Source organism: Micropterus salmoides, unplaced genomic scaffold (assembly GCF_014851395.1).
Source record: "Micropterus salmoides isolate LMB-PRFRI ecotype aquatic unplaced genomic scaffold, ASM1485139v1 Ms_hic_scaffold_9, whole genome shotgun sequence".
Classification (NCBI taxonomy): Eukaryota; Metazoa; Chordata; class Actinopteri; order Centrarchiformes; family Centrarchidae; genus Micropterus; species Micropterus salmoides.
In genome coordinates, this window is record NW_024044681.1 from 20335030 (window position 1) to 20361362 (window position 26333).

The 26333-nt window shown below is 40.6% G+C and overlaps 2 protein-coding genes across 2 annotated transcripts; both read right to left on the reverse strand.

Moving 5' to 3' along the window:
- Positions 1-38: 38 nt before the first annotated feature.
- LOC119894842 (septin-5-like) lies at positions 39-12193 on the reverse strand. Its single transcript, XM_038707532.1, has 13 exons — positions 10607-12193; positions 10320-10342; positions 7714-8103; positions 6070-6166; positions 5675-5761; positions 5317-5440; positions 4900-5034; positions 4664-4781; positions 2589-2690; positions 2396-2492; positions 1984-2146; positions 1721-1823; positions 39-1638 (listed from the first exon to the last, which is right to left on the reverse strand). Exons 1-13 carry the CDS (start codon positions 10650-10652, stop codon positions 1567-1569), a joined length of 1557 nt encoding a protein of 518 aa, XP_038563460.1. The 5' UTR covers positions 10653-12193; the 3' UTR covers positions 39-1566.
- A 76-nt stretch (positions 12194-12269) lies between these two features.
- On the reverse strand, positions 12270-26019 carry LOC119894840 (LIM domain kinase 1-like). Its single transcript, XM_038707530.1, has 15 exons — positions 25773-26019; positions 23262-23400; positions 22203-22312; positions 21913-22086; positions 21675-21780; positions 21299-21564; positions 20228-20417; positions 20009-20095; positions 19572-19703; positions 16134-16193; positions 15966-16031; positions 15313-15499; positions 14834-14889; positions 14579-14736; positions 12270-14107 (listed from the first exon to the last, which is right to left on the reverse strand). Exons 1-15 carry the CDS (start codon positions 25814-25816, stop codon positions 13516-13518), a joined length of 2367 nt encoding a protein of 788 aa, XP_038563458.1. The 5' UTR covers positions 25817-26019; the 3' UTR covers positions 12270-13515.
- Between the last annotated feature and the right edge of the window lie 314 nt (positions 26020-26333).

A 26333-nucleotide genomic window follows, 5' to 3' on the forward strand; every position in this document is an offset into this window, starting at 1 on the left:
TTTATTTTGTTTTTTTGTCCTTATGAAACAGCAACATTAAAAATGCAAAAAGGAAAAAAAAAAAAACTTGACTCAAGTAATAAAACATGAAAAATAAACTTTACATAAAAACCCAACGCTAACATCAACAATAACAATGATCCCTAGATGGCAGAGTTAAATCTTATCAAGATTACAACACAGTAATAAAACAAATTAATTGTAACAGCAGAACAACTCTGTCTTTGGATAGAGTCACTCATACCTGAAAATCACAGAATCAACCCACCTGTGACCTGGCGTGCTCTTGAACACCATTGAGCCTGTTGCTGCTTAAGGCTGGAACATGCTTCTCCTAGCTGCATGTAAATAAACATGCCCGGGAGTTTAGCGTGACTAAGACCCAATCCCAAACTCCACTTTAAACCCAGAACCCTGTACTCTCACTAGTGATGTGTCAGTCGCGAACAAGCTCTATGAGTCCCGTCTGAGAGCCGATCCCTTCCCTCTTGCATATTTATTTCTTGCAACAAATGTAACAACAGAAGTGGTATTACATGAAGAGCCATTTGGGAACAGAAAGTCCTGACTCTGGGAAAGGAATGGACCATAACATTCAGCTCCCTTTAAAGAGCTGTAACTCCCGTCAATAACCCTTACAGACTTAGTGGACATAACCTGGTATGTGCTTGAGTGCGAGAGGTTGCAAGGGCCCAAATTTGTATTATGGGAGAGCACTTTGTGACATGTTACGTCCAATTGTGGGTTTGGGACTGTTTATTTACGTGTTTTACTTTCCTCACGGCCAAGGCACTTGGTAGACTGCCTGATTTGAACGTGTTCCAGGATCTTCCCTTACAGAGTAGATGAGAGGTAATTGTCAAACAATTTGCTCGTTTTTATCAAAATAGCATCATACACTTAGATGTACATTTCGTTTTTCTTGTAGCTGCTCCTTGTATGTTTGTTTACCTTTTTAAACACCTCTGGGCTTCCCCTGGTTTAACGTCACAATGCTGTGAACTGTGCGTTATTCCCTCAGGCAAAGTCTGCAGAAATGTAGACTTACAGTAAGTGTGTAAAAAGGGCTCAAAATGTCTGCAACAGCCCTGATGCACTTGACAATTTAACAGTGGGACAGCCCTAAGCCCTCACGGACTTACCAGGAACGTGTCTAAAGATCTCTGAGTCTGTGAGTGTGGAGATTGGGATTGGGCCAATGTATTTTATACTTGTACAGAGTGTAAAGTTCACGCATGTTTCTTCCTTCTGACAGGAGTTGGATCAGGCAATCAGCTTGCTGGATGCTCCTTTAGAAGCCTGAGTAATCCACAATTACCCATATCAACCCTTTCTGTGTAAACCCACAGAAACGTTTTATGTCGGAGAACCATGATTCCAGCCTCGCTCACTGTTTTGCTGACTGACGTTGTCCTGGGGAACAGCAATCAGATAAAGAACTGAATGCAATATGGCTGATATCCTTTTTATACAAGTTCCATCTGTATTTGATCGTCCGGCTTCATAAACAGCACCTCCTCTGTGTTCCTGGGCACTCGTCTCCTCTCCCAGGGAATTATGGGAGAATCAGCAGCCACTTCTCTGGCTCTGCCGCATCTGCTCCTGAATCCTCTCCAGCACCTCCTGCATCCTCCTCAGCTGCAGAGGGGAATGAATGAAGGAGAGGTGATTACCTCTATAACTGAGTGAATGAACGGTTGAGTCAATGTGGGAAACGTACCTCTTCGTCCTTCTCAAAGATTTGTCTCTCTGTCTCGGTGTCAACGGGGGCCAGCGGCAGCGGAAATTCCGCCTCACTCACCTCTCGATACTTCTCACGCAAACTAAAACCCATATTCACACCCACAAACATACAGAGAAGAACCGCATCTATTTATATCATCACAGAACACATCTCACACCATTGTGACATTGTTATTTTTCTTTCTAAGAGCCCGTATTGAGCCTAATGTGTTCAATCAACCAGTCAGTCTACCTGCCTACCTGCGCTTCCTCTCCTGCACCACCATGCGCGTCATGTTCTGGATGCACTGTGCTCTGTAGTTTTCATAGTGCGTCTCCCGCGTCACGTCCTTCAGATCCTGCATGTGCGTCCTCACCAGCATGTTCCTCAGTATCAAGAAGTCCGAGTGAGCAGGGTCCTCCACTGACCATGCAATGACAACGTGTTACTGGATCAGACTTTTACACAAATACAACAACAGCTCTGTTGACACAAAAGCAGGGTGCTAAAAGCAGATTATTATAAATTCATTCAGTCTGTTAAGGAAAAGTGAACCTGAAAAGTGAAATTACCACCCAAGGAAAGAAATACCAAAGCCACTGTAAAAGCTAATAAAAACAAAACATTTTAATTAAAAGCTATAAATATTGAGTGTGTGTTTGTGTGTAATACCTTCCACAACACCCCAGGGATAGACACGACCCCTAAACTTGCGACCGTTATTCTCCACCTGAACATTACTCCCAATTACTGCAAACGGGATGCTGTCCTGCAGAGAGAAGTAGAAACAATAACTCGGTCAGTCTTTGGGCAGATGAGAAGGCACATTGCAGCCACGAGAAATGAAATGAGTCAAGTGAAGAACCTTCAGTATCTGGTCCTGTTTCTTAAAGTCTTCGTCTTCATCTGAATCACACTCGGGAAACTGGTAGATGTTGATCCCAAACTGCTTGATCTCCTCTCTGATCTACAGTACATTAAAATAACAATGTTTGAAAAAAAAAAACTTCTTTACAGAGACTGGATGGCCAATCGACAAAAAGGCTTATTTCAAGTCCTTTTCTTGGAGCTTCCAAATGTTACTAATTCCCATTCAATGACTAATCTTTGTTGAGACACTATCACTATGGGAAGCAAATCCAGTGTTTCTGGGTTAGGGACTAAAAGTCAGGAAATTTTGGCCTCTTCTTTGTCGATTTTGGATGTTCTTTTTTATAGCTTGTGGCTGTAAAAGATGTTGGTCTGTTTGGTCCAGACAAACATTTATCAACAATTATTGGATGAGTTGCCACAAAATTTTGAACAGACAGAGAGGATGACTTTTCTTCTAATGCCACCATGAGGTTCACATTTATGGTTTTGAGCAAAATATCTAAACAGCTATTGGATGGACTGACATGAAATTCGGTGCAAACATTCATCTCCCCATCAGGATGAATTGTAATAACGTTGGTGATCTCTTCACTTTGTATCATCAGGTCAACATTTTGTTTTTTACAATACTTTATTTTATGACCAAATACCTGCTAAACTAATGACATTCCCATCAGTCTCAGCTGTACTTTGTGTTTTTTTTGCTAATTAACAAATGTTAGCATGCTAAAGCGGGGGGGGCTTTACATAACTAATTAAAGGCTTGCAAGTGTCTGGCTTCTTGTAGTTTAATACTAGTACTAGCACAATATTTACTGCTGGTGATTTGTACATGCAAGTCTGCATACAGGATGCAGTTCACTATTTGCTTCTCAAATAAATTTCTCTTCATGATGGGAATAATAAAGTCTGTATCTATAGATGTCATTTAACGGCCATAACTCAATCTAAATGAGCGTATCAAACTGGATCATTTTAATGCTGAGGTAAGCTGCTGTCCAGCATCCAGTACAGACAGGAAGGTGTTTTTTAATTTTATTTATTTCATAATGATCATTATGTGAGAAAATAATTTGTGTTTGAATTTCTGTCATTAATATTTTTTGTTATGATAAAAAGGGCAAGAGATCCCCACAGACTCCCTGGAATGATGCTAATTGGCATGTCATTATCACCATGTTGCTCCCCTTCTTCACTGGGACATGGAGGCTACAGTTACGGGGAGACTGGGGTGCTGCTGACTCATCTGTTGTTAGTCTGCTAAAAGGGGCGGGGACAACAATTTAAAATGAATGTCTTGCTAAACGTTTCCTTGCACTGATTAAATGTTGAGGAAATGTTGGCTAACACTAGTCTGTAGCTAGCTAGTTTATTCCACTGTGGACATTAAGCCAACAGGTTAACACCACTCACAGACTAAAGGCTGCCCACCTTTCTTGGGGAAAAATTGGGTTCCAGATTGGCATCCTTTCCTTTGTCTTTCCTCTCTTTCCTATTTTGAAAACCAGATTTTGGTTTTACTAGGCAACATTGTAATCACTGTATTTCTGGCGCATCTACGACTGCAACTAAACTTGTCACTGATACAGTGCGCTGAGGCAGGACCAAACCATTTCATGCAGATACAGGGCGGTGGCTGTTTACTTTTTTGTCATTGGGGATTTTTAATTTTTACTGCCAAAAGCAAGTAAAAACAAAGAGATCATTCATTTTATTATTATATTTGAAATATATTTATACTCAATGATAATGGTTTATATTATGTATATATAATATAATTTGATATTAGTTTATAATTATTTTTTGGGGCCCCTGTCAGTCAGGGGAATAGTCCTAACTTTTCCCCCCAAGGCCCCCGTGTGCTAAAGTGCTACACCAAGCTAGGGTGTCTGTTCTCTTGTTTAATATGTCTCTTAGGAGTTGGAAGTGCAATGCTAAATCGCTGAGGTACTCTTTTATGTACATTGGAAATCTGATTAATATAGCAAAGAACCTGTGGCTTCAGGTATGTGTCTCAGTCCAGGCCAGGGCTGTGGTGTCTGTGTGTGGGTGTTAATAATTTCATACCTTCATCTTCTTTCTCCAAACCTCTGCTTGTGTCATGCTGTCAGCTTTGGCCAATACAGGAATTATGTTGACTTTTTCATGCAAGGCCTTCATACATTCGACATCCAGAGGTCGAAGACTGAAGGGACAAAAACACATTTGTTCAAAATTTTGAACAACTTTAAGACGAGGCCACTGCAGTATTGTTGTTAATACATTAGCTTTATGTGCAGAAGTAAAACACAGCGTCAGTGTACCCGTGGCCAAATGGGGAGATGAAGTAGAGGCAGCAGTGGACTCTGTTGTCCTGGATGTTCCTTCTGTTCAACCCGCTCTCATCTCTGAAGTACTGTTCAAACTGCTGATCGATGTAGTCTTCTATTGGTTTCCAGCTGATGTAAACATATAAAATCTCTGTGAGTAAAACAACAACCCTGGTGGAGAACTGGCAGTATATGACATGAGCTATTTCAAAATAAAATCATATTCTGTGTGCTTGCGATGCTAAGAGTTGAAGTCTGGTTGAAAACCTTGGAGCCTGTCTCTGCTCTAGCTGTCAACCATGTCCAACAGAGCAGCAGTGCCACCAAAGCAACAATGTGTCACGTCTGAGTCAAGCTGGTTTGAGTTTGCAGGAGGAGAACACTATTGCAGGCGCATGTCGATGACCTGACCTTTCTGTGTTGTTGATGGCGTCTCCAAAACCTGGTGTGTCTATGGTGGTGAGCCTCAACTTGATTCCTTTCTCCTCAATGCTTATTGCGTGTTTGACGATGTTGACTGTTTGATTGATCCGTTCTGCAGACACATGCAAGTGCAAAGTAACTAAATATATACAGGCACATTGTGAACAGTGTATACTAACACGTATACGAGCGCACAAACACACACTTCAATGTCAGAGATCAGCATCACATTTTGCACTAGAAAAATGACAGCTAATAATCTAAGACTATACATCTACTTATTCCAGCTACTCTCCTACTTCATTTACACGGACAACATGTATATAAACAATAGAACTTATCTTACCTTGTGCATTAGGAACCTTCCTGTCTTTGTAGAGGTCCGTGAGGAACAAACTATTGATAAGTGTGGATTTACCGAGGCCAGACTCCCCTAGAAAGAGAGAGACTCTACAACCCTGATTCTTGAAGCAGCTTGAGTAAAATATCACATCCAACTGTGCAATGTCTATATTCCTCATATTTCAACATATATAATAACAAAAACTTTACCAAAAAAGTACTCCTTTACACATAAAACAAGAAGATATCAGTTTATTGAGATCCACTCTGATGTATATGATGGTGTGATTTGTTTCTCCTTATAGGGAAGATGTTACATTCAGTCACGAAAATAAAAATCTAAACTCTCAATCAAAACTGTTAAAATATCCCAGTAAGCAGACATATTGGAGGACTCACCTGCCACCATTAGCGTAAATGTGAAACCTTTCTTTACTGTCTTTCTATGAACCTGATTGGGCAATGTGGCAAAACCCACATACTCCTTGTCCTGATCCTGCAGAAAACACAAACATAACATGTATGTATGTGCATGTTGTTTATAAGTAAGAACTTAACAGGTGAACACAAACCATTATTTCAAATATGATGCTAAATACTGGGATATTATTGCATTTTGTAAGTTTACCATCTCTACTCTCTCCTTTGAGCTACAGTGCCAGCATTGTTGTTGCAAAATAAATACAGGTCAGACAAAGGGTGTCGAAATCCTGAAATATCAGCACTGGTGAAGTTATCAGTCATTTACTGGTGATCAATAACCCTGTCAAACCTCCACATATGTATTCTGATTCTCCCTCTGGTGCTAAAACATATTTACTTAAAATCTTTACATGCTGCTTAGTGAATTGTAAATTTGATGTTGCTGTACTCATTGTATTGTTAAAGTTTAGCGATTCTAATCCAATACACGTCTTTTTGTCAAATTCAGCAAATATCTCCTCATTGTCCGCTAGCTTACCGTTCTGTGTTTGTGCACTGATAAACAATCCGGTGTTGATACACAGCCCTGGCTCTGTAAATGGGAAACTCTTCCTCTCTGCGTGTTAGCTTTGCAGCAGCAACTGTAGCCACAGTTTGCAGACCCATGACTTAGATAATGTTAGTCACATTACTTGCTGCGTTGATCTTCACTCTATATCATGGTATTTGTCATGGTATTGGATTTCTCCAGAATTGCACACACCACCTTTAAGAGAGTGAGTACTGTATGTTACAGTTACGTTACAGTCACGGTAACATGGTAGTCACAGTAACAAACATTGTGGCCTGACTTGGCCCCATCACAATCTGACCCTCGTCACAATCTGCATCCTCTGCTTCACAAGTCTATGTGCTGCACTGCAAAGCATCATGGGACCTGACTGCACGTTCCCTCTTCAGGAGGAAGACTGGGTGAGCCGAGGGAGGAGGAAACAATAGACTTTTTCATCTTTATATACCAGCAAAGCTGCACTTTGTGTGCAGAACAGCAGTGATAAGTGTGGTCTAACAATTCTTAACCACATAGACATGCAGCTCTTTTTTTAACATGACAGTTCATGTGTGACCTCTGTTTTAACTCACTCTGTATTTTGCTGTGTAGTGTACAAGAAGGACATCTGACAGTAGGGGTAAGGGTTTAGAGATGTACTAAGAAGTAAATAGTCTTTTCTTGAACATTTGTGTGTTAGAACATAAAGTATGATTTCAGAATTATGTATAAATGTTAGGAAGTGAAGTAAACACACATTATGTGACATAGGGGCATATTTGGACACTTGCTGTTGCAGCTTCATGACCTGTTTATTAAGTATTTTAAATTATTGACATGATTTTTAAGTCAGTAGTTTAATTTAGCTCACCAATGATTATTGCGTAGTTTTACGTCTTTCTTTTTGTTTTCTATTTGGGAAAGCCAGGTCATTCCATCTTCCAAACACTCAAAACTAACTACATCACAAAAGCAGAAAGTGTGACAGTAGACAATAACAGAAAATTCTTCTGCACACATACTCGTCATGAAGATGCACATGCACAGGTAACAAGCACACAGGAACACACCTCTTGACAGTCGTAGGGGTCGAAGCGTCCCCAGGGGCTGAGTGGACGGGAGACAGGGCTGAGTGGACAGTCCATAGACACCTGAGAGGCAAGCTGCCTCCTCAGTGGCATGGGCTGAAACGCTGCATCCGGTCTCACGCGATTTGGTCTGTGAGGGACTGTCGGGGAGACAGCAGGGTGGCAGGGGATGGGATGGGACACAGGGGGAGTCCTGGGAAGGCTGGGCAGTCTCCCATTGGTTGCTGTCTCAGTTCCCTCTACCTCATGGGGGACTGGTAGCTGGTGGTCTAGTGTCTGGTGCTCTTCTTCAGGCTGAGAGACAGGAGGCAGATCCCTCATCGCGAAAGGAAACTGAGTGTCCTCCTGGTCCTCAATGGACAGACTGGACAACTAGGACAGGAGGAAAATATAACTCACTTTTAATCAATGCCAAAAAGGAAGGAATTTTTCTTTCCTATTTACTGATCTGTTTTGAAATATTATGGCACAATAAAAATGTATATTGTATTGTAATGTATAGGAAGATAAATACTAAAATGTAAGCAAGACTAAAAGAAAATTATGCATTGAAATCTTAGACATTACACTGAAAACATTTTAAGTTTTTAATATCAGGTGAAGATAAACAAGCCTTAATTGATAGGAGTGTCCTGCAATGCAGTACTATGTACTCTAAGTTTTGGGCTTGCAGTCAGGTGAGGCAAGGGAAGGATTGACAAGAAATGTCAAAAGCAGTGGCAACACTTGCTTTATTTCCAAAATCAATGCTACTGCACTTTGCCACCTATTGTTCTAATCAATGGGGCTCCAAACAAAAGACGTAGAATAGGCTAATTTTAATGTCAAGTCCAAACTGTAGACAGACAGATATAATATAATAAAGATATAAAGAATAAATAATATAATAATAATTTAAATATAATATCCATCCATCGTCACAGACAACCACTCACACCTATGGGGAATTTAGAGACACCAATTAACCTAGCCTGCATGTCTTTGGATGGTGGGAGAAAGCCGGAGCACCTGGAGAGAACCCACGTGGACACGGGGAGAACATGCAAACTCCGCACAGAAAGGCCGGGGCAACCAACCCCATGACCTTCTTGCTGTGAGGCGACAGTGCTAACCACTGCACCACCGCGCCGCCCCTATAAATATAATAATAAAAAATAATATAAACCGCTTATCCTATATAATAAAAATAATATAAACCGCTTATCCTATATAATAATAAAAAATAATATAAACTGCTTATCCTGCGTACAGGTTCGTGGGGGGCTGGAGCCAATCCCAGCTTACGGGGCAGGGTACACCCTGAACAGGTTGCCAGTCCATCGCAGGGCCACACTTAGACAAACAACCATTCACACCTAAGGACAATTTCAGATTAACCTAGTCTGCATGTCTTTGGATGGTGGGAGAAAGCCAGAGCACCCGGAGAGAACCCACGCAAACTCCACACAGAAAGGCCGGGGCAACCAGGGTTTGAACCCACAACCTTCTTGCTGAGAGGCGACAGTGCTAACCACATAGCATCAACATAGTGCTATAATAACACCACAGGTATAAAGACAAACACTAACTGTCTAACTATCTGCTGTTGACCACAGGCCATGCTCTCTGAGTACATGACACCATGAGATGAGTGGGTGACTTCCTGTTGTAGTGGCTAACTACACCCTTTCTCCACTGATTAGCCCTGACCTGTGATCCCATTACACTATTACAGAGGCCTTCATCCATCTGTCCAGGCGGGGTGCAAATACGAACAACAGACAGTCTGGAGTTGGAATTTAGTGAACACCAGGGTCAAACTGGATATACTAACTGGACTGAAGTAATATTTTTTATTGTTTTTAAGGAGCATCTTATGTACAGATAGCTATTGAATGAATCATCAGGAAAACTTGACTGACTATGCAGTCCATGCCTGCTTTGGTCACCTCATTGGTAATTTCCCCAGAGCCACTCTGCTTGCTGTCATGAGCAGCTATGACAGCCAAGCCTATACACCTGCCTTACAGGAGATAACATATTTCTCCAGTGAGCACTGCCCAGTGAGCACCAAATACTGAAATTCAGGTTGGTGCTCACTAGGTGTGCTCATAGTCCTGCTGACCTGGTCTAAAGACAGCAGAACAAATGTCTTTCTAGTCTTTGCGATCAATAAACAAAGCGCGTTTGCACTAATTTGCATTCACACACTGAGATTAAGTGCTAAAATAGAAACAATCACACATTGGTGGAATAGCCACCAGGGGCAGTTCAGGGTTCAGTATCTTGCCTAACCTGGAGGAGCTGGGGATTGAACTGCCAATCTTCCAATTAACAGGAAACCCGCTCTATCTCCTGAGCCACAGGGTCCCACACACAGCCACAGTGCTGCTGGTCTGTTCAGGGTTCATCTGGCGTCCCTCTACCTGTCAGCTCTAATAACCCACAAAGCTTTGCAGCAGGCTTAACCCAGGTTTTAATGCTCTGACAGTGTGGGGGTTGGAGATTTAAGTCTTCAACACACACATACACACACACACACACACACACACACACACACACAAGTTATTCACACTATCATTAAATAGTATTCTGCAAACTTGCCCTACCTCGTTTTCTGAAAAAGTTGTAGCTGTTTGGAGCAGAGATGATAGCATAAAAATGGGGGAAAAAATATTTAACGTTAGTTTGTTAAAAAAGATAAATAAAATACAGAAAGCCTTGTTGTATCAGCTGGATAACAAGAACCAGAACAAAACCTTATGGCTAACGGTCCTTGCCAAATAAATACATGAATAAAATATAAGTAGCTTTACCCTCCTCACATCAATAAACAAAGCTTTAAAATTAAATGCAGCCTATTTGTGTGTAAATGCAGGTGTGCGTGTAGACGTACCCTTTTTACTGCTGCGGAACCTGACCGGAGAGGACATGTGGTCCATGATGCTCCTGCTTCTCAAAATGTCCTCAAATCAGAGGCAGTAAATGGATAAACGTCAATTATAATGAATCCGACAGAAGAAACTGTCCATCAAGTAATCAAATGTGGTGAGACATATGGTGTGCGTGTGTGTCCACAGACTGAGCTGCTGGTGCAGTCCGCTCAGTCCTGCCGCTCTGACGTGGTTTTAAGTACAACAGAGTGTAGGAGCCTAAAACCAGACAGGTCGACATTCCCCCAACAGCTCAGTAACTTCGGTGCAGGATGTTAACAAGAATAGCTACTAAGAAGAATCAGAATAATTTCCGAAACACTATTATTGTATAATATAATATAATATAATATGTAATATTATTTCATGATTATTATGAACATTAAATTAATTAAAGCTAGTTTGTGGTATCTCATGTAGAGTTCTGTTCGTCTGCGTGAGAGATAGTCCCGTAGAAAAGCTCAGGGAAGCTGCTCTTTAACGGAAGGTAACGTTAAGTTAGGACAGTTAGCCAGATGTGCATTTGTAAAACCCATTAGCGTTACTTAAGTCTCCATCCTCGACTAATAGTGCTAAACCATAAATCTCAGCTTTTTGTAGCTTGTGGAAGTTTTGATGGGGCTAAGCGCGGAGTAACGTTAGGTGAACGTTTAAGTCACAGACATTCTTAGTCTCAGGGCAAAAACTAAATATTAAAGAAGCCCATAGAAACTTCTTAAAAAACTCTTAAAACTTAATCAATTTCTCCACTGTCCAGAAGCAAAAAGATTGCTGCACATTGCTGCATGCAGTGTAACGGTAAACTGAGAGTAACATTGCCAAAACATGTTAACGTTAACATAGCTGTTAACAACAACATAATTAGCTAATGCTAACTTACGTTAGCTGTTAACGTTTAACTTACTTAAGCTGGTAAGTAACGTTAAACAACGTAAAAAAAAAATGGGGAAATATGTGTATTTGCTACATACCGACCACAGAGGTGGACGGTTGAAATGTGCATGCTGAAGCCATGCGTTTCAAACGTTTCAATGTAGTTAATGTTAGCTAAATTTACATTAGATTTACGTTAGAATCCATTGTAGCTACAGAACCAAGCTAGCTTAAGCAAACACTGTTTTGTACAGCACACAGAAAGCATTAAACATATTTCTTGTATATTTGTAAAAATGCTAAATAAAAAAATAGACTTTAGAATAGACTCATGAGTTAATGTTGTCTTTCAGAGAAACGGATGCTTAACATTAGCGTATGGCTACAAGTGTGAATTGGATGTAACTTAACCAAGTTAACACATGAGAGGTTCAAATGGCTAACCTTAGTTGACTACTTTACTTGAAAAAATAAATGATCATTTCTCATCATCAATTATCATCACTTACCTGGTTCATGGTACATAAGATCATTCATAAATTTTACAATGTAGGTTAACTGTAACTTTACTCTAATGTTAAGCTAGCATTAAATGTGAAATATCACAATACCAAAAATGTGTGGTAATTTCATCAATTATAAATGACTGCTTTAGAAACAACAGTATTTGATAATAAAGTAGGAGTAAATTTTTCTAAGATATGATAAATAGTAAGTCATTTCATGTTAAATAATGATTGAAATGTAGTTGCGTAAATTCGTATTTCTCTTTATTAAGTTAACTAAGTTACAGTTATAATTGTATATGTTCACAGCTCATTGTGTTGTTGAATGTGGACTGAAATTTTTCAACAGAAAATACATAAGGCATTCTGATAAATAATTGACGTATGCAATGTAGCTTAAAGTATAAAGTGCCATTCACAGCTACTGAACAAAGTTGATACTTGAACCCAACTGATAAACTGCCCGACCATTGAGGTAATTTAAAAACAGTGTTTCCATTACATAGTCTGTTCACCTGAGAGCGCTCACAGATTTCGGGGAACTTAAAGCAACATTATGAAGTAATCTTCTTTTAAAATAATGGCTTCAGAATAGTTTTTGATGGTACGCTGACATGAAATATTGAGAACTGTGTCTCTGTCATTGCCACTCCAGGACCTGAGCACTTGGTATTGCACTATGAAGTATTGCACTCCTGGGCAGGAAACCTATCATGAGAACAGCGAAATGCTTAACAGCACTACAAGCCAACAAGACTCTAAAGCAAGCAAGCAATAATAAGAAGCTAGCTCAGTAGTATCTATCATGGCACAGGCTGTGAAGAGACCGAAGAAGAGGCTGTCTGAGGAAGTGAAGAAGAGAAAAAGAGAGAGCGACCGAGCAAGAGTAAATATCTGGCTGGCTTTTACTCATTGGTGCGAGATAAAAGAGCTGAAAGGATGCAGATGCCGAGCCGAGCTGGCCTTCTTGGTAGCTGTTGGAGTAGTAAGTAATAACTTATTAGCTGGCTTGCTATGTCTTGTGTTGTGCTTGCTTGATGTCAAATTGCAAAACACACCAAATTTTACATAATGTTGTTTCAAGGAATCCTTATCAACTTTGCACTACCAAATATACTTCTATTGAATTATTTTTGAACTCTGAAATGTCAATACTGACATCAACTAAATCCAGTATCAGTCGGGCTTTAGTTGAAACCACATAAATACCCGTTTACAGAGCAATATGAGGCAAATGTAATGTGCTAAGCAAATGCTATCAAGCTGCACACTAATCTTTTCTCCTTTTCATGAAAAATATCCCATATCAATCTGTATTGATTGGTTTCAGGCCTTTACAGGTTTTCCATGCATTAGTCCATCACATACTACTTTATGAATGTTTCACTTCTCTCCCAATTGTTTGAAAAGGCACAAATGGCTTCATTTTTTTTAACCTTCAAAACTGGGCTTTGTTGCTGTGTCCTGTCTTGGCTGTCCATCAGATTAACCATTCAGAGAAAAGAGCTGTCTTCTGTAGATCTGTCCCACAGCGCTCTGCATGTCCTTCTGGGCCTGTTAGACCGTCCTAGCAGTGAGTTTTTGTCCTGCAGCGCCTGTGAGGGCTCATACTGGGCGTTTGGTTTTCCTGAGGTGTTATTGTGTCCATAGGCTTCAGACCCATTCTTTCCTGAGTCTGTGCTCGTTGACCTACAACACGTCTGGCTCTTGTCGTGTGAGTGGTCATTATGTTGCCTGCTCAAACAGGAGTGGTCTTGTTCAGTGCTCATGTCATGCTGCTCTCCGTCCGAATGGCTGTCAGGTGTGCTATCATGGTCTTGGCTCTGAGTGAAGTGATTAGGCTCTATGTGGTTATTTGCATTGTCCGGACTCTGTTTGGGGTCGGGGCTGTGTCTCTGTGGCTGTGAACAGTGGGTTTGTTCATGAGAATCAAGGGTATTGTGCTGTATGTGAGAGTGGTTTTGCTGGCTGTGATTCTGCCAGAAGGCTCTGCTGAGCTGCTCTAACTCGGAGAGCAGAGGCAGACCGATATCCAGGTGCATCAGCAGGTTCTCCAGCCACTCCTCCAGCTTTGAAAAGGAAGGACTGAAAGAGTGAAAGACAAAGGGTTGTAGTGATAAGGAGTTGTAGGTCTTATATGCGCTGCTGCAGTAGTGCATTGACTAAATATTGTGTATTTGGTTTGTTTGTGTAATGCATTGCTTTTGTAAACTATTCACTGTTTGGGCAGCACAAAGAGTCCTGCATAGAAGCTTAAAGCTGTATGTGGACTCATATGTCAGTTATAATATAGACCAGAAAATAACCGCATGATTTTCTGACTGAAATGTTAAAGGTAACGGATGAATAAAGTATTTAGCATTTTCCTATACAACATAATACTACCGCTGGACTTTGATACCATCAGGTGGAGTTGATGACAATGAAGTCACAATAGACAAAATATAAAACAGAGATACTTGGTCAGTGTCTAACTGAGCAATATTATACATATAGCTCATATTTTGCTTTATAGAAATTTAGGGCTGCAGTTGTGTTGGATTTGTGCAATGATACCGTTTGTCGGCGTCCATGTCACAGCAGAGGACAGCCAGCGGCAGGAAGGCCAAGGGGCACTGTGGAGGGTGGTACTGCTGCAGGAAACTGGCCACATTTAGCCCAAAGTCATTCGTCCGGGGAAGGTAGTCAGGGTCGGCACTCACTCTACCTATTATCTTAAGAGAGACAGAGAAAGATACTCAGCACCACATCTTTTCAATTCTTAGAAATCAATATTTTTAGGAACATTTTGCTCTGCCTAGATGTTCTTACCTCACATATCATGATTCCAAAGGAAAATATGTCCACTCGTTCATCATAGCTTTTCCCTGTCGAGAGGCAAGTTGTGGTTAGTCAATACTGCTCAGAAACTTCACTTAGTAGAGTATGTATACCTATGTCAAACCAGCATGGTATACTTGAGAAAAGCATTCTCAGCAAATTGTCTTTCATTGAATAGTGTTTTATTAAAAACAGAAAGCAATATTTATTGTAGGAATGCAAGTCTCAATCCAACGTGAATCTTCACACCTACTCTGTGAGGTCTCACATGACTGCCAAAGTCCTAGTCACAGAGACATTTGTAATTTTAACTATTTTAATAATTAATTCCACTGGATCCAAAGCAGAAAAGCCTCATTTATGGGCTCCTAGAGATAAATAAAATAGGGTTTATGTGCCCTGGGGGTCCTTGGTTCAGACGATTCTTCAAGCGATCCCCTGCTAGCCTGAAACCTTGCCCGTGCACTCACCGTGGATCATCTCAGGAGCCATCCAGTAGGGGTTTCCTACCACGGTGTACCGCTTCCTCCGGTCAGGCCTGCGGAGCTCAGACAGTGTCCCCTTTGCAGGCCGTTCCAGAGAGGATATTCTGCCCTGATTCCTCTCCTCCATCACCAGCCGGGCAAGTCCAAAGTCTGCCACCACCACAGACTGGTTCTAAACAAGAAGAGAGAGAAAGAAATGTTAATAATGTTTAATGAAGAAGTTATGCTATGTTGTTTAATCTTGGTTATGTTGGCAGTGTTGCAGTGAAAACTATTAGCAAATGAGCACAGATGTCTAAACAGGTAGCTAAATGTATTGGATAAACCATTAAAATAGTTATCTAAAAGTAATGACTAATCAGTTCAAATGATTAGCTAAAAGTAATAGATAAATGGTTGAAATAGTCTGGTTATTTTAACAACTTGGAATTGGATCCAAAATTGAGACAGCTATCAATACCTAACCCTAGTCTTGTTTGTTCACAGTAGCCTAATTACACACATTCCTCGAATGTCATGAAGTAATCAACATATTGATGTAACGCTGCAAAACAGCGGGGAAATTGTCATATTTGATCAGCTTGTATATCTTACAGTGACGATATTTGCTGATGTGTGTGATGGAACCACTTGTTTACCTCTCTGACCAGGCAGTTGTGTGTGTTTAGATCTCGGTGGATGACATTCATGGAGTGTAGATAGGCCTTAGGAGAGAGGTTATGTACATTAGGGGAAGTTGGTACTAGATTAAGGATTTATTTTGGATATTGGAACCTTTCACTCTTAGAATGACCAACAAGACTCACCATTCCAGCTGCAATGTCTCTGGCATAACCCACTCTTATACTCCAGGGAAAATCCTTGTCCTACAACAACAAGACCACAACATATTTTAAAGTTTTTCACAATTGCTAAGACACATTTTTTGAAACCTTCATCCATTTCATCTTGAAACGTTAAAAACAAAATCTATTCTTTCAACTATATTCACAAAACCCCTGACTCTTCTGGCAAAATCAAACAATCACCTCAAAACCATGTAATGTATGCTCAAAATCAAACAATGCTTTCAAAACTTAAACACAGCCAGTCAATATGTAAAACACTACAGAGCATTCTTTAGACACTACATCAAAAAATTGAGAACACAGAGTCCAGGGCATGTACTTACAGAAAATGTTTTTTGGCGTATAGGTAACACACTTTCCAATTTTAAGTATAATCACAACTTAGTACAGTAAATGTATAGTATACTGTAATTACAGCAAGTAATACAGTATTGAATATCTGTATGTTCAGCACTTGCATAAAAATATAGTAAGCCCAAAGAACAATGGTGTGCAACTCAAAGTCTGTTTTTTGTGCTGGGTCTAGCCAGAGGGCTGTGTCCACATCACATGCATCCTTGTCCCTTGCCAAGCAAAGGGGAAAAACCCTTTGGTGTGCTGGATGCAGCCTGTAACAATACTCCACATCTATCTCAACACAGGCCAATTCCATTGCCTGTAAGAGATTTTCCCTAGTACAGTTTTTCTCAATTGGATAAACACTATAACCAGGCTTTTAAACTAAAATTTATAAACCATAACTCCATTTTTTAAAAAGGACACCCATTTCCCTAAACTCTACACACAAATCCCTTAATTTCTCATTGCCTACACCATGTGGTCATTGAGAAAGCACTAACATTCAATATTGTTCCCTCAAGTCAGCACAGGCTGAGCTCAATTAGCACACAACTACCCAGGTGGAAACACAAAGAGTCATAATTGATAACAATCAGAACCTTCAGTAGCTAGATAAAAGGGCCAGAGTCAGTTCATTCAGTTTTGAAACAATGGATCCAGAGAAATCTGAAGGAAGTGGTGTAGGACACCAGAGAGGAGGAGGAGGAAGAGCAGTATGGAGAGCAAGAGGTGAAGGAAGAGGAACAGTAGGGACTTTTCCGAAACTAGACCCTTGCCACTTCCACTCCGACACGGAGCGAACTCTGGTCGGAGTCACCCTCACAGCCAAAACGAGCTCCCTAATCCACGTAGGGCATAAATACAGTGGCCAACTTTTGGACGAACTACCCTCTCCCCCAGCGTAAATAGGATCTAACGTTACAGCTGCAGTCACTGCTACATGTGTATCAAATAAACAGCAGTTGTATTAAGATTCAGGATTGATGTTGAGGAAAAGTATGTTTTTTAGAAAAACAAAACTGAAAGCATTTGTCACTTATTTTGTTTGTTCATGAACCAAATGATTTTGGTTATATCTCGAATATTATACTATGACGTTATATATAGATATTTACAAAAAATAAATATTATAGTCTTTTATGAATTTGTTATGATATTCATTGGAAAAGAAAAGCCTATTTGAACCTCTTTATCTTTTTTAAAAAAAACATTAGGCCTACATACACACATACAACATTTCAAAAGAAATCAAACATTATATTGAAGCATTATATAGTCTGAAGAATTTAAAACAGTTAAATTGTATAAAGACTTAACTATTTTTCTTTAATGCCTTTGTTGCTTGTTGATGTGCGATGTTCTATAATTCTATTATTCTATTATTCGTTATTTGTTGTTTAATGTAGGCTATTTAGTTTTGGGTGAAGATCGTAATAACACGATTCAATAAAAACAGCAGTTGTAGGCTATTGTCTGTCAGACAAGAGCATGGCGATATGAAATGTTAGGGTAGTTTCAGAATTTAAAAATCCTACATGTTAACCGGCAAAGTCACACGGAATTCACATTTGAAAGAAAGGACCCCCATCGTGCAGCAAAGGCTGTTACACACCTTCAACAAGCCGGCATCATTGTTCACTCAGCATTGGAGGGTAACAACCCACTACCACCCTGCCCTCATTGGTTTCTGATGGCACTCACTGAGGCGGACCCTCCACTTGAACGCGCAAACAGAGTGGAAGTAGGTAGGGAGAGGGAGGAGCAAGCACTTTCAGAATGGCCCTAGGAGTTGGACGAGGAGATGGGTTAGGAGTAAGATGAGCAGAAGAGGAGGCAGAGCAGGAGTAGGGCAGAGGAGAAGGTCGAGAAGGAGGTGGAGAAGGTAGAGGGAGGAGACGTGGGGAGAAGGAGGAGGTGGAGAACAAGAATCTCTGGACTCTCCCAGACCAAAGACAGGACGCTGGGGCAGAATAATTTGTTGTTTAGTGTTGTACAATACTGTACTGTACAATACACTAAGAAATAAAAAATGTGCAAATGTATGCATTTATTATTTATTATGTGTTCATCATGTGAAAAGGTTTTTGAGGGGGAGAATCACAAGCAACATTACTAATAATCAGTTTTTGTAGTATTGTTTTGAATTTATCTCACCAGTGTGTAAGACTGTGTTGTAGTGTGTGTTTCTGAGGGCTTGTGTGTTATGTCTGAGGGCAAAATTTGGTTTTTCAGCAAGATTGAATGTTTTTGAGTGGAGAGCTTCATTTTGACCTGAAAATAAGATGTTTGGGGAATTGGGTGAGAAGTTGTAGATTTGTGTTTAGAGTTTTGAGAAAAAGAGACATAATTTCACAGAGATGTGTTTAAGCAATCGAGAAAAACTGTAAATGAATTTCAGACCCTCCACCACCAGGCAGAGAAAAATTGAGGAAAGGGCTGTATGATTGAAGGTAAACAATTATGAATCACTGGTTGCTGGTTGACGTTGATCCACTTGCTTAGCTGGACACCACAGTGAAAGATGACATTGTCCCATAGACAGGATGCACTGCTGGCTGCTCACGCTCAAAAACAAAATCCCAAAGACCACCCAGAAACGTAAGACAATTTTCAGTGTTATATGGTCCCAAGGTTGAATGACGGTAGACAACCTGTCCCTTACTTATAGCTTGGTCAATGGGTGACATTGCCATTATGCTGGCCAGGGACTTGACTACATGTTGGTTTGATCACATCATTAGAAACAAGTGTGCAGAATTGTGAGTTGCTGTGTGTAAAAGATGACAGCTGTGTTGTAGTTGTGTTTAACATTTGCTGCATGTATTTACCATTTACCACCAACACAAGTGCATCACAGTGCAAAATGTGTTTTAGTGAGTGAGAATGTGTTTAGAGTATCGCAAAAAAATTAGATTTGCAAAAAGTGTCTAACTACCTGAAATTGTTTAAGGTTTTGCTAAAAGAGTGATTGATTCAACAAATGGCTTTAGGCCAGTGAGCATTTGGTTCAGAAAATGGGGTTTAGTGTTTTAGCAATTGCGAAAAACTGTAACTTACCATTTTTATGATGGTCTCCCGGAGAGTTCCTCCCTCTATGTATTCTGAGACAAAGTTTATTCGTTTGTCTTTGTAAAATAGTCCAATGAACTTGAGAACGTTGGGATGGTCCAGACAGCGCATCACCTTCACCTGTACAAATTGAGAGGAAATATGGTTAAGACGTCATGTTGCAAGATGAAAATAGCTCATAGGTAAGATAGTCACCTAGTAACCCTCTTGATGCTGTAAAATCTTGTAAAAATAGTGGGCTTTAATAGTGAAGAGCACCCATCTTCCTTAAGTTAGACCTCTTAGATTTCAAATGTATTATGGCTTTTGAATTGCTTTTGTAAATAAAGAGACCACCTGTGGGGTTGGCGTGTGCTGTGGAGGTTAACTTGGTGAGGTTAACTCCCTGCTTGTGTGTGGCCTTTCCTGCTCAAATGACCACTTACCTCCTTTAAGAAAGTCTTCTGTGTCTCTTCGTCAAACCTTATCAACTCTTTCATCACCATCACTTCCCCAGTCTCCTGATGTGTAACCTTGACAGCAAAAGTTTAATCACAATGCTGGTTAAAATCAGTCTTACAAAGGCAAACTGACAATAAAGTGAGGCATAATGATCAAAAGGGAAAAGTGATAGTAAAAGTGATGGACTAAGGTAGCTGTGGTACCTTGACAGCTTGTCCAAAGAAGCCCTTGCCAAGTACTTCTCCATGGATGAGGTCTGAAGGTCTGAATATGCGATGGGTCCGATCTCCAGGGTCTACACGAAGAGACTCTGAGCGAACCATGTCTCTCCTTTGAGATAAAAGTGGCAGTGCTCCAAGGGATGGACGACACTTATCTATACTACAGCTGCGCCTGAGACAGAAAAGAAAGACTTAGGGGTCTTTCACACCTGAAAGTCTGCTTTGAGACATTTGGATACATTTGGTTAGTTTTGGTTAGGTTTCACATTACAATTATACAAGCAAACTAAAGAACTTTACATGGTACTTGTGTCCTGTCGTCATCATCTATGTGGGCTGGGTCTCCCTATTCTTGACATTGATTGGTTTGTAAATGGACATGTGTCTGAGGTCAGCATATTGTCAGTTCCACTGGTAGCTTTGACAAGACTGAATGAATTAGGGATGAACAGATGCAAATTCGTTGCCACTATATTGTTATTATTATAGGACGCTACCTGCAGCACCAACTATACTCGAGGCTAGTGTAAATTCACCAAATAAACATCTTTGTTGTGCGAACATTATATTGTTGCTGGCAGGAAAGGAGGTGAAGACTGCAAGCAATGCTTCTGTTCCTCCGTTTAAGGAGAGACCTACAAGGTGAGTAGCAATTTGCTTACATAGTGGCCGACTGTTTCAAAAGAGGAGCTGTCCCGGGCAATTTATAGCCTAATTGTGTACTTATTTCAAAGCATTTCTCTGTGCATTTGATTGTGTCCGGTTTACACAGGAACCACCAAACTTCCTGTAAATGGTCTGAAAGTCTGAACCATCCAAAAAAATACTTTCACACTAGAAACAAACCAAACCATGGTTCAGTTTGATCCAGACCTCTTTTCCTTGGACCAAATTTCGTCTGTTTGGTCTGGACTGTACGTGGTCTGGGGGAGGTTGGTGTAATTTTGGTTTGGATCAAACTGAAAAGTCCAAAAGTCTGGACCAAACAAAGTAGGTGTGAAATACCCTTAAATAAAGAGAAAGAGGGGACTAATGCAGATAGTCAGCACTTACAGAATGTGTCTGGACCGCATTCCCATGGTTCCTTGGTGCTGAGGTGACGAGAGGCTGATTCGTTCATCTGTCTCCTCCCCTGGACTTGGCTCTTCCTCCAGACTCCCGAGTTTGCGGGTTGAAGCAAGTTTGTCGCAGATACAGGGGTCAGAACTGCTGATGTCGTCCTCTGGATTGTTTGTGTGAAGTAGGTTGTCAGGAGACTGCGGGTTGTGTTCAATGGTCAGCTGCAGTGGTCTGCTTGTGTCCTGGATCACACAGTTTATCTAGAAAAAGGATATGTTGTTGACATTTAGTGACTTTGTATTGGTTTTTATGTCTAACTTATTTTTGTGGACTCCTGGAAGTATGAATCAGTGGGTGGTTTGAGGCCTACCTCGTCAAGGGAAACATTGCGAACAGGGATGCCGTTGACCTCCAGTACTCGGTCTCCAGTGTGAACCGAGGACAGCAGGTCAGGGCTGAGGGCAGCTGAGTCTAATCTGAGGGAGAATGACAATAAGTGAAGGGTTCAAGGAAAGATGGGCTAAAACAGAAAATGAGCCATGGGTGTTGCATAGGAGTTTAGCAGAAATTAAATGCAAAATTCACACTTGGCTATGTTGGAGACTCACCCTGTCACAGTGACAAGAGGGCCTTTGTCTTGGCTGAGGTCAGTGGCTATAGTCAGGCCTCTTCGGCCACCTGGGTGGGGAGGGAGAGACACCAGTGCCACCATGTGGGGACTCTTGGTGAGTGGAGACGCTGACCTCACAGTTGATACAACACCCTGACAGAAACAGTGGCCACTGCAGAATAGACAAAACAATCAGATCTATAAAAACCTTACCTTTCTATTTAACCCTTTCTATTCCACATGAAGTTATACAGAGGACATTTTTATTTCTTTCAGCTTCAAACTTACCAGTAGAGTTTGGTGCGTTCGACAAGCGTGTAGGTGTCCCCATCTCCAATGAACATTTCACAGCTCATGCAAGTGAAGCATTCAGGGTGGTACTTCTGCTCTCCAGCAACCTGTTTATACAGGGAGGCAGTGTAGTAAAGCACAATGCAGAGGCCATGGGAATAATAATTTTTACAAGGTGATGTTTGGTGGGGTCAGATTTTAGGGGCCAAATGCAGTTTTGAATTAGAAGAGTTTTTTCTGTACATTCCTGCATCAAGGCCTAGACCTAGTGTCAGGATGTTTGCAGAGGATATCCTCTGGTGTGAGAGTTGAAAGAAAGAAAAGCATTTACTTTCATACCAGGAGGAAACCAAGAGGCAGGAAGACTGAATGTTTGAATATTTGGTGTAGCATACTGAGATTCAGTATTTTTTATAGTGAGATTCTTGCCAGATTCCTGTCTGTGAATATTACATAATGTACATGTTTGATATTTGAATGGCCACTTGTGAGTTTGAGCAAATGGTAGTTTTGAGTGATCAATAAAGCAGCTGTTTTTAAACTAGTTCTCTAACTATCAGTCAATTTGCTCCTGACTGAGTTCAAAATGTTTTACAATGAGTAAGCAGAAAAACAGAAAGGAGGATTATCTGCTATGGTGACTGGACCTTGGGGCTATTTGTTGAATCGTAACCTGTGATGACTAATTATAATGAAATGTTAGTCAGCATCACAAAATAAGACCAAGACCAAAACTGTCAGGAAAGTGGGCTTTCCTCTTCCTGTATAGTCTAGAAGTGCATGTATAGTAAGGTTTGTGGCCTGCATAGACAAAAAATGTTTGGTAAGGAACAGTTTTACAGTTCTATTACAGTATTAGAGTGGCAGTGTAATTGAAATTGTTGCTTTGTGCAACATGGCTTTAACCCTTTTTTATTAACTAGCATTTTAGTGATTTAAGCAGTTATTGTGATTAGTTCATAATAATTCATTATTAATTGAATTATCATGTTATTCACCATATTATACCGCCACACAAGACACATTGTGTCTTATTTTCAGGGATTATCATGTTACCATAATGAGTCCTGTTGTGATGGTCTCCTTGCAGCCGTGGCAGTGCTCTCCGTAACGATCCCAGTAGTGCTTCTTACAGTAGAGCTGTCCCTCTCTTTCATAGTACCAGTGAGACAGGATACAGCCACATTCACAACACCTAAAGAAAAGAGGGAATCAGGGAAGAGAGATCGAGAGTAGGATGTTGAAACAATGAGATGATGAGAAAGATGAAACGAGAAAGTTAGATGTAGGTTCAGATTTAGGCCGTAAGATGATATATACTTCAGAGGTGTGTCCAAGCAAAGAAATGTGAGCCTAGAGGAAAGGAGGAGTTGAGGAGAGGAGTTGACCTGCTAGACTTCAAGGTCAGTTGAGCCATAAATGATCATCTTCAGTTCAGTTTTCAGCTTCAATTGGTTTAGTTTTCTATAACATGTTTCCTTGCGTTGTTCCTTTATTAGTCAATAAACTGAAGCTGAGACATTTAGTTGCTGGTGTTTCTCTAGCATATGCCTGGAGGGAACACAGTTATCTTCACTGCTGATGTCACCGTGACAGAGAGCACATTCAGCCGGCTGCCAAACTAATACTGCTTCCTACAAAAGGACTACTCATGCAGGGTCGCTGGTCAGTCACATGTCTTCACAAAAACACTTTAACTTAATGGTAGTTTCCCATGGGCACACTCATGCAAAGATTGCAAAAGAAAACTAAACAAAATGCATTACTGCCTCTTTAAAACCACTCATTCCTTAAATCCAGCACATTTCACTTTCAGTCTTTCAAATCTTCAAACAGAAACTTTGTGTGGCATCCTGGTTTAAACTGAATGTAGAATAATACCTATCTACAATAAAACCCTGCTTCCTTATCTGTCCGACACTACAACCGGAGTGGGAGGTGACTTCCTGGACAGACAACAGCTTCATGTTTCCTCTCTCCTTACCTCAACTATGAATGCCATGCTTTCCTTACAATAGAAAATGAAAAGGTGGCCTTAGTATTGAGAAGAAAGTAGTTGGGAAGGTCAAGACTCAACTTCACAACATTTCATTGTGATGTTATTTTGTAAAAAAAACTTGATTGCATTAGGAAAATAGTTAATTGTATCGTCAGAGCAGCTTTATATCTTGTAACAAAACATAAATTAGTAATAAATATGATTCCACTTTAAGCTTCTGGTACTAATCAGTCATCGATGTGGTGTTTGCTTCAGTGTCACTAGTTTGACAACTATACCAAGTAGTTCCTCTTTTTCTTTTTCCAAAGTAACCATTTCTGCTGCTGTAAGACTCGTAACTAACCTCTTGTATGTTTTGTCATGGTAGACAATGCAAACCCTTTCATGAAATTGGAATAGGATCACTTTAAGTCATTCATTAGTAAAGTGGAGCAGTATGGTAATCTATGATTATTACTTGTAGTTGATGTAGTAATGAAGGTTAGGTTAGGTTCACTACAGCTCATATTCATTAGGACTTGAGTAGAGTAAATACAGTTACCAACAGGAATCTCTAGTCCTAACAGTTACTGTGTGTGCTGGTGGGGATGTTGTGTACTGTGGGAAGTACTGTAGATACTGCAGATCTATTAGACCTGCCTATCATTCATTGCTGAGGAAATAATGAAGTAATAAAACCATCACACAGCTGCAGCTTTATTTTCGACCTCCTGTCTTTGTTATTGTGCTGCGGGCAACGGATGTGGAACCTTCCAGCTTCACATCTGCTATTCCATCTAAACATCTGGTTGCAAGAAAACCCTGGATTCAGTCCAGACACATATCCAGAGAATTTATCCTCTCTTTGTTTCCTATTGCCACACATCTCCTCACATTTCTTTATTCGACCTGAAAGTATTCCCCTCATCTGGCTTGTGCTGCATCTTTCTCTTATCTTTAGCCATTCGTACACCTCCTCTCTGGTCTAAGATCTGTTCCTGTGTCACTAAAAGTGGAGCTTCGGACACACCAACACCCGCTGTATATGTTTTGACGTCAGGACATGAACATAGGTCAGATGTTAAGAATTGGATGACATATTGTCCTGCCGTGGTTTCCTCCCTGCTCTGTCTGTGTTGACCTGCTGGATTTCCTTTAAAAAACAATAGTTCTTTTGATGTAATTGTATTGTGTTGGGTGTTACAAGGATATTGTCTTAAAAGTATTATGTATGTATTATATGTATGAGCATTTCTAGTTTATTCCGTATGCTTTGATATAGACCTGAGGAAGATTAGTTGATGGGGTAAAACACGTGGATCCTAAAAAGTCGTACTTATGGATTGCGCTGTTCGCTGCTTGGATACCTGGCAAGTTGTTTTGTAACTTTTCTTGAAAGTGTAAAGAATATTGAAGCACAGGTTACTTACGTTATCTGTTTGTCGTGGTTTGAGGAAGTATAACAGATGTTGAGCTAGAATTTGCTTAGATTCTATTTCTCTCTTTCGTTCACTGTATCATACTCTCTCTCTCTTCTTCTCTCACTCTTGCACATAAACATCTCACAAATTAACAACAGCAGCTCTTACCGTCCTTTCATTCCTCTCCGAAACCTTTGGTCCCGTCGTGACATTCTGCCCTCTCAGTTCACCCAATAGTCACTCAGAAACAATCCGCCCAGTTAAGAAAGGAGCTTGTAAGCTGCATGTGTTCATGAGCGGTTCCGTCACATATTTTGCAATGCCCACTGGCAGGCGTTGTCTTTATTATTTTTTTACTCTCTCTCTGTCTCTCTCACTCTCTATGTGCTCAGAGGCTTCCTGTGCGTATGAGTTCCCTCTCTAATGCGCAAAGTAACTGTGAGAAAAAAAAACTCTGAACCACTGACACCAGCTGGCCAGTCGCCCTCTGCTGGCTGCTGGAAAACAGACCTATCCCAGTATAGAAGTTCTGCTCCACCGTCCCTCTCCTGTTACTGCCAGTATGTAGACCTCTGCAAGATACAGTTACGCAACTCTGCAGAGTCCACAGAGTGCGGGAGAGTAAAGCTCACATAGAAAATGTGAAATTGTTCATATGAGTTGAGAAAGGTGTTTTCCTCAGAACTGGTGTGAAGTGTGAGTCAGCTCGTTTGTGTGTTTTGAAATGAG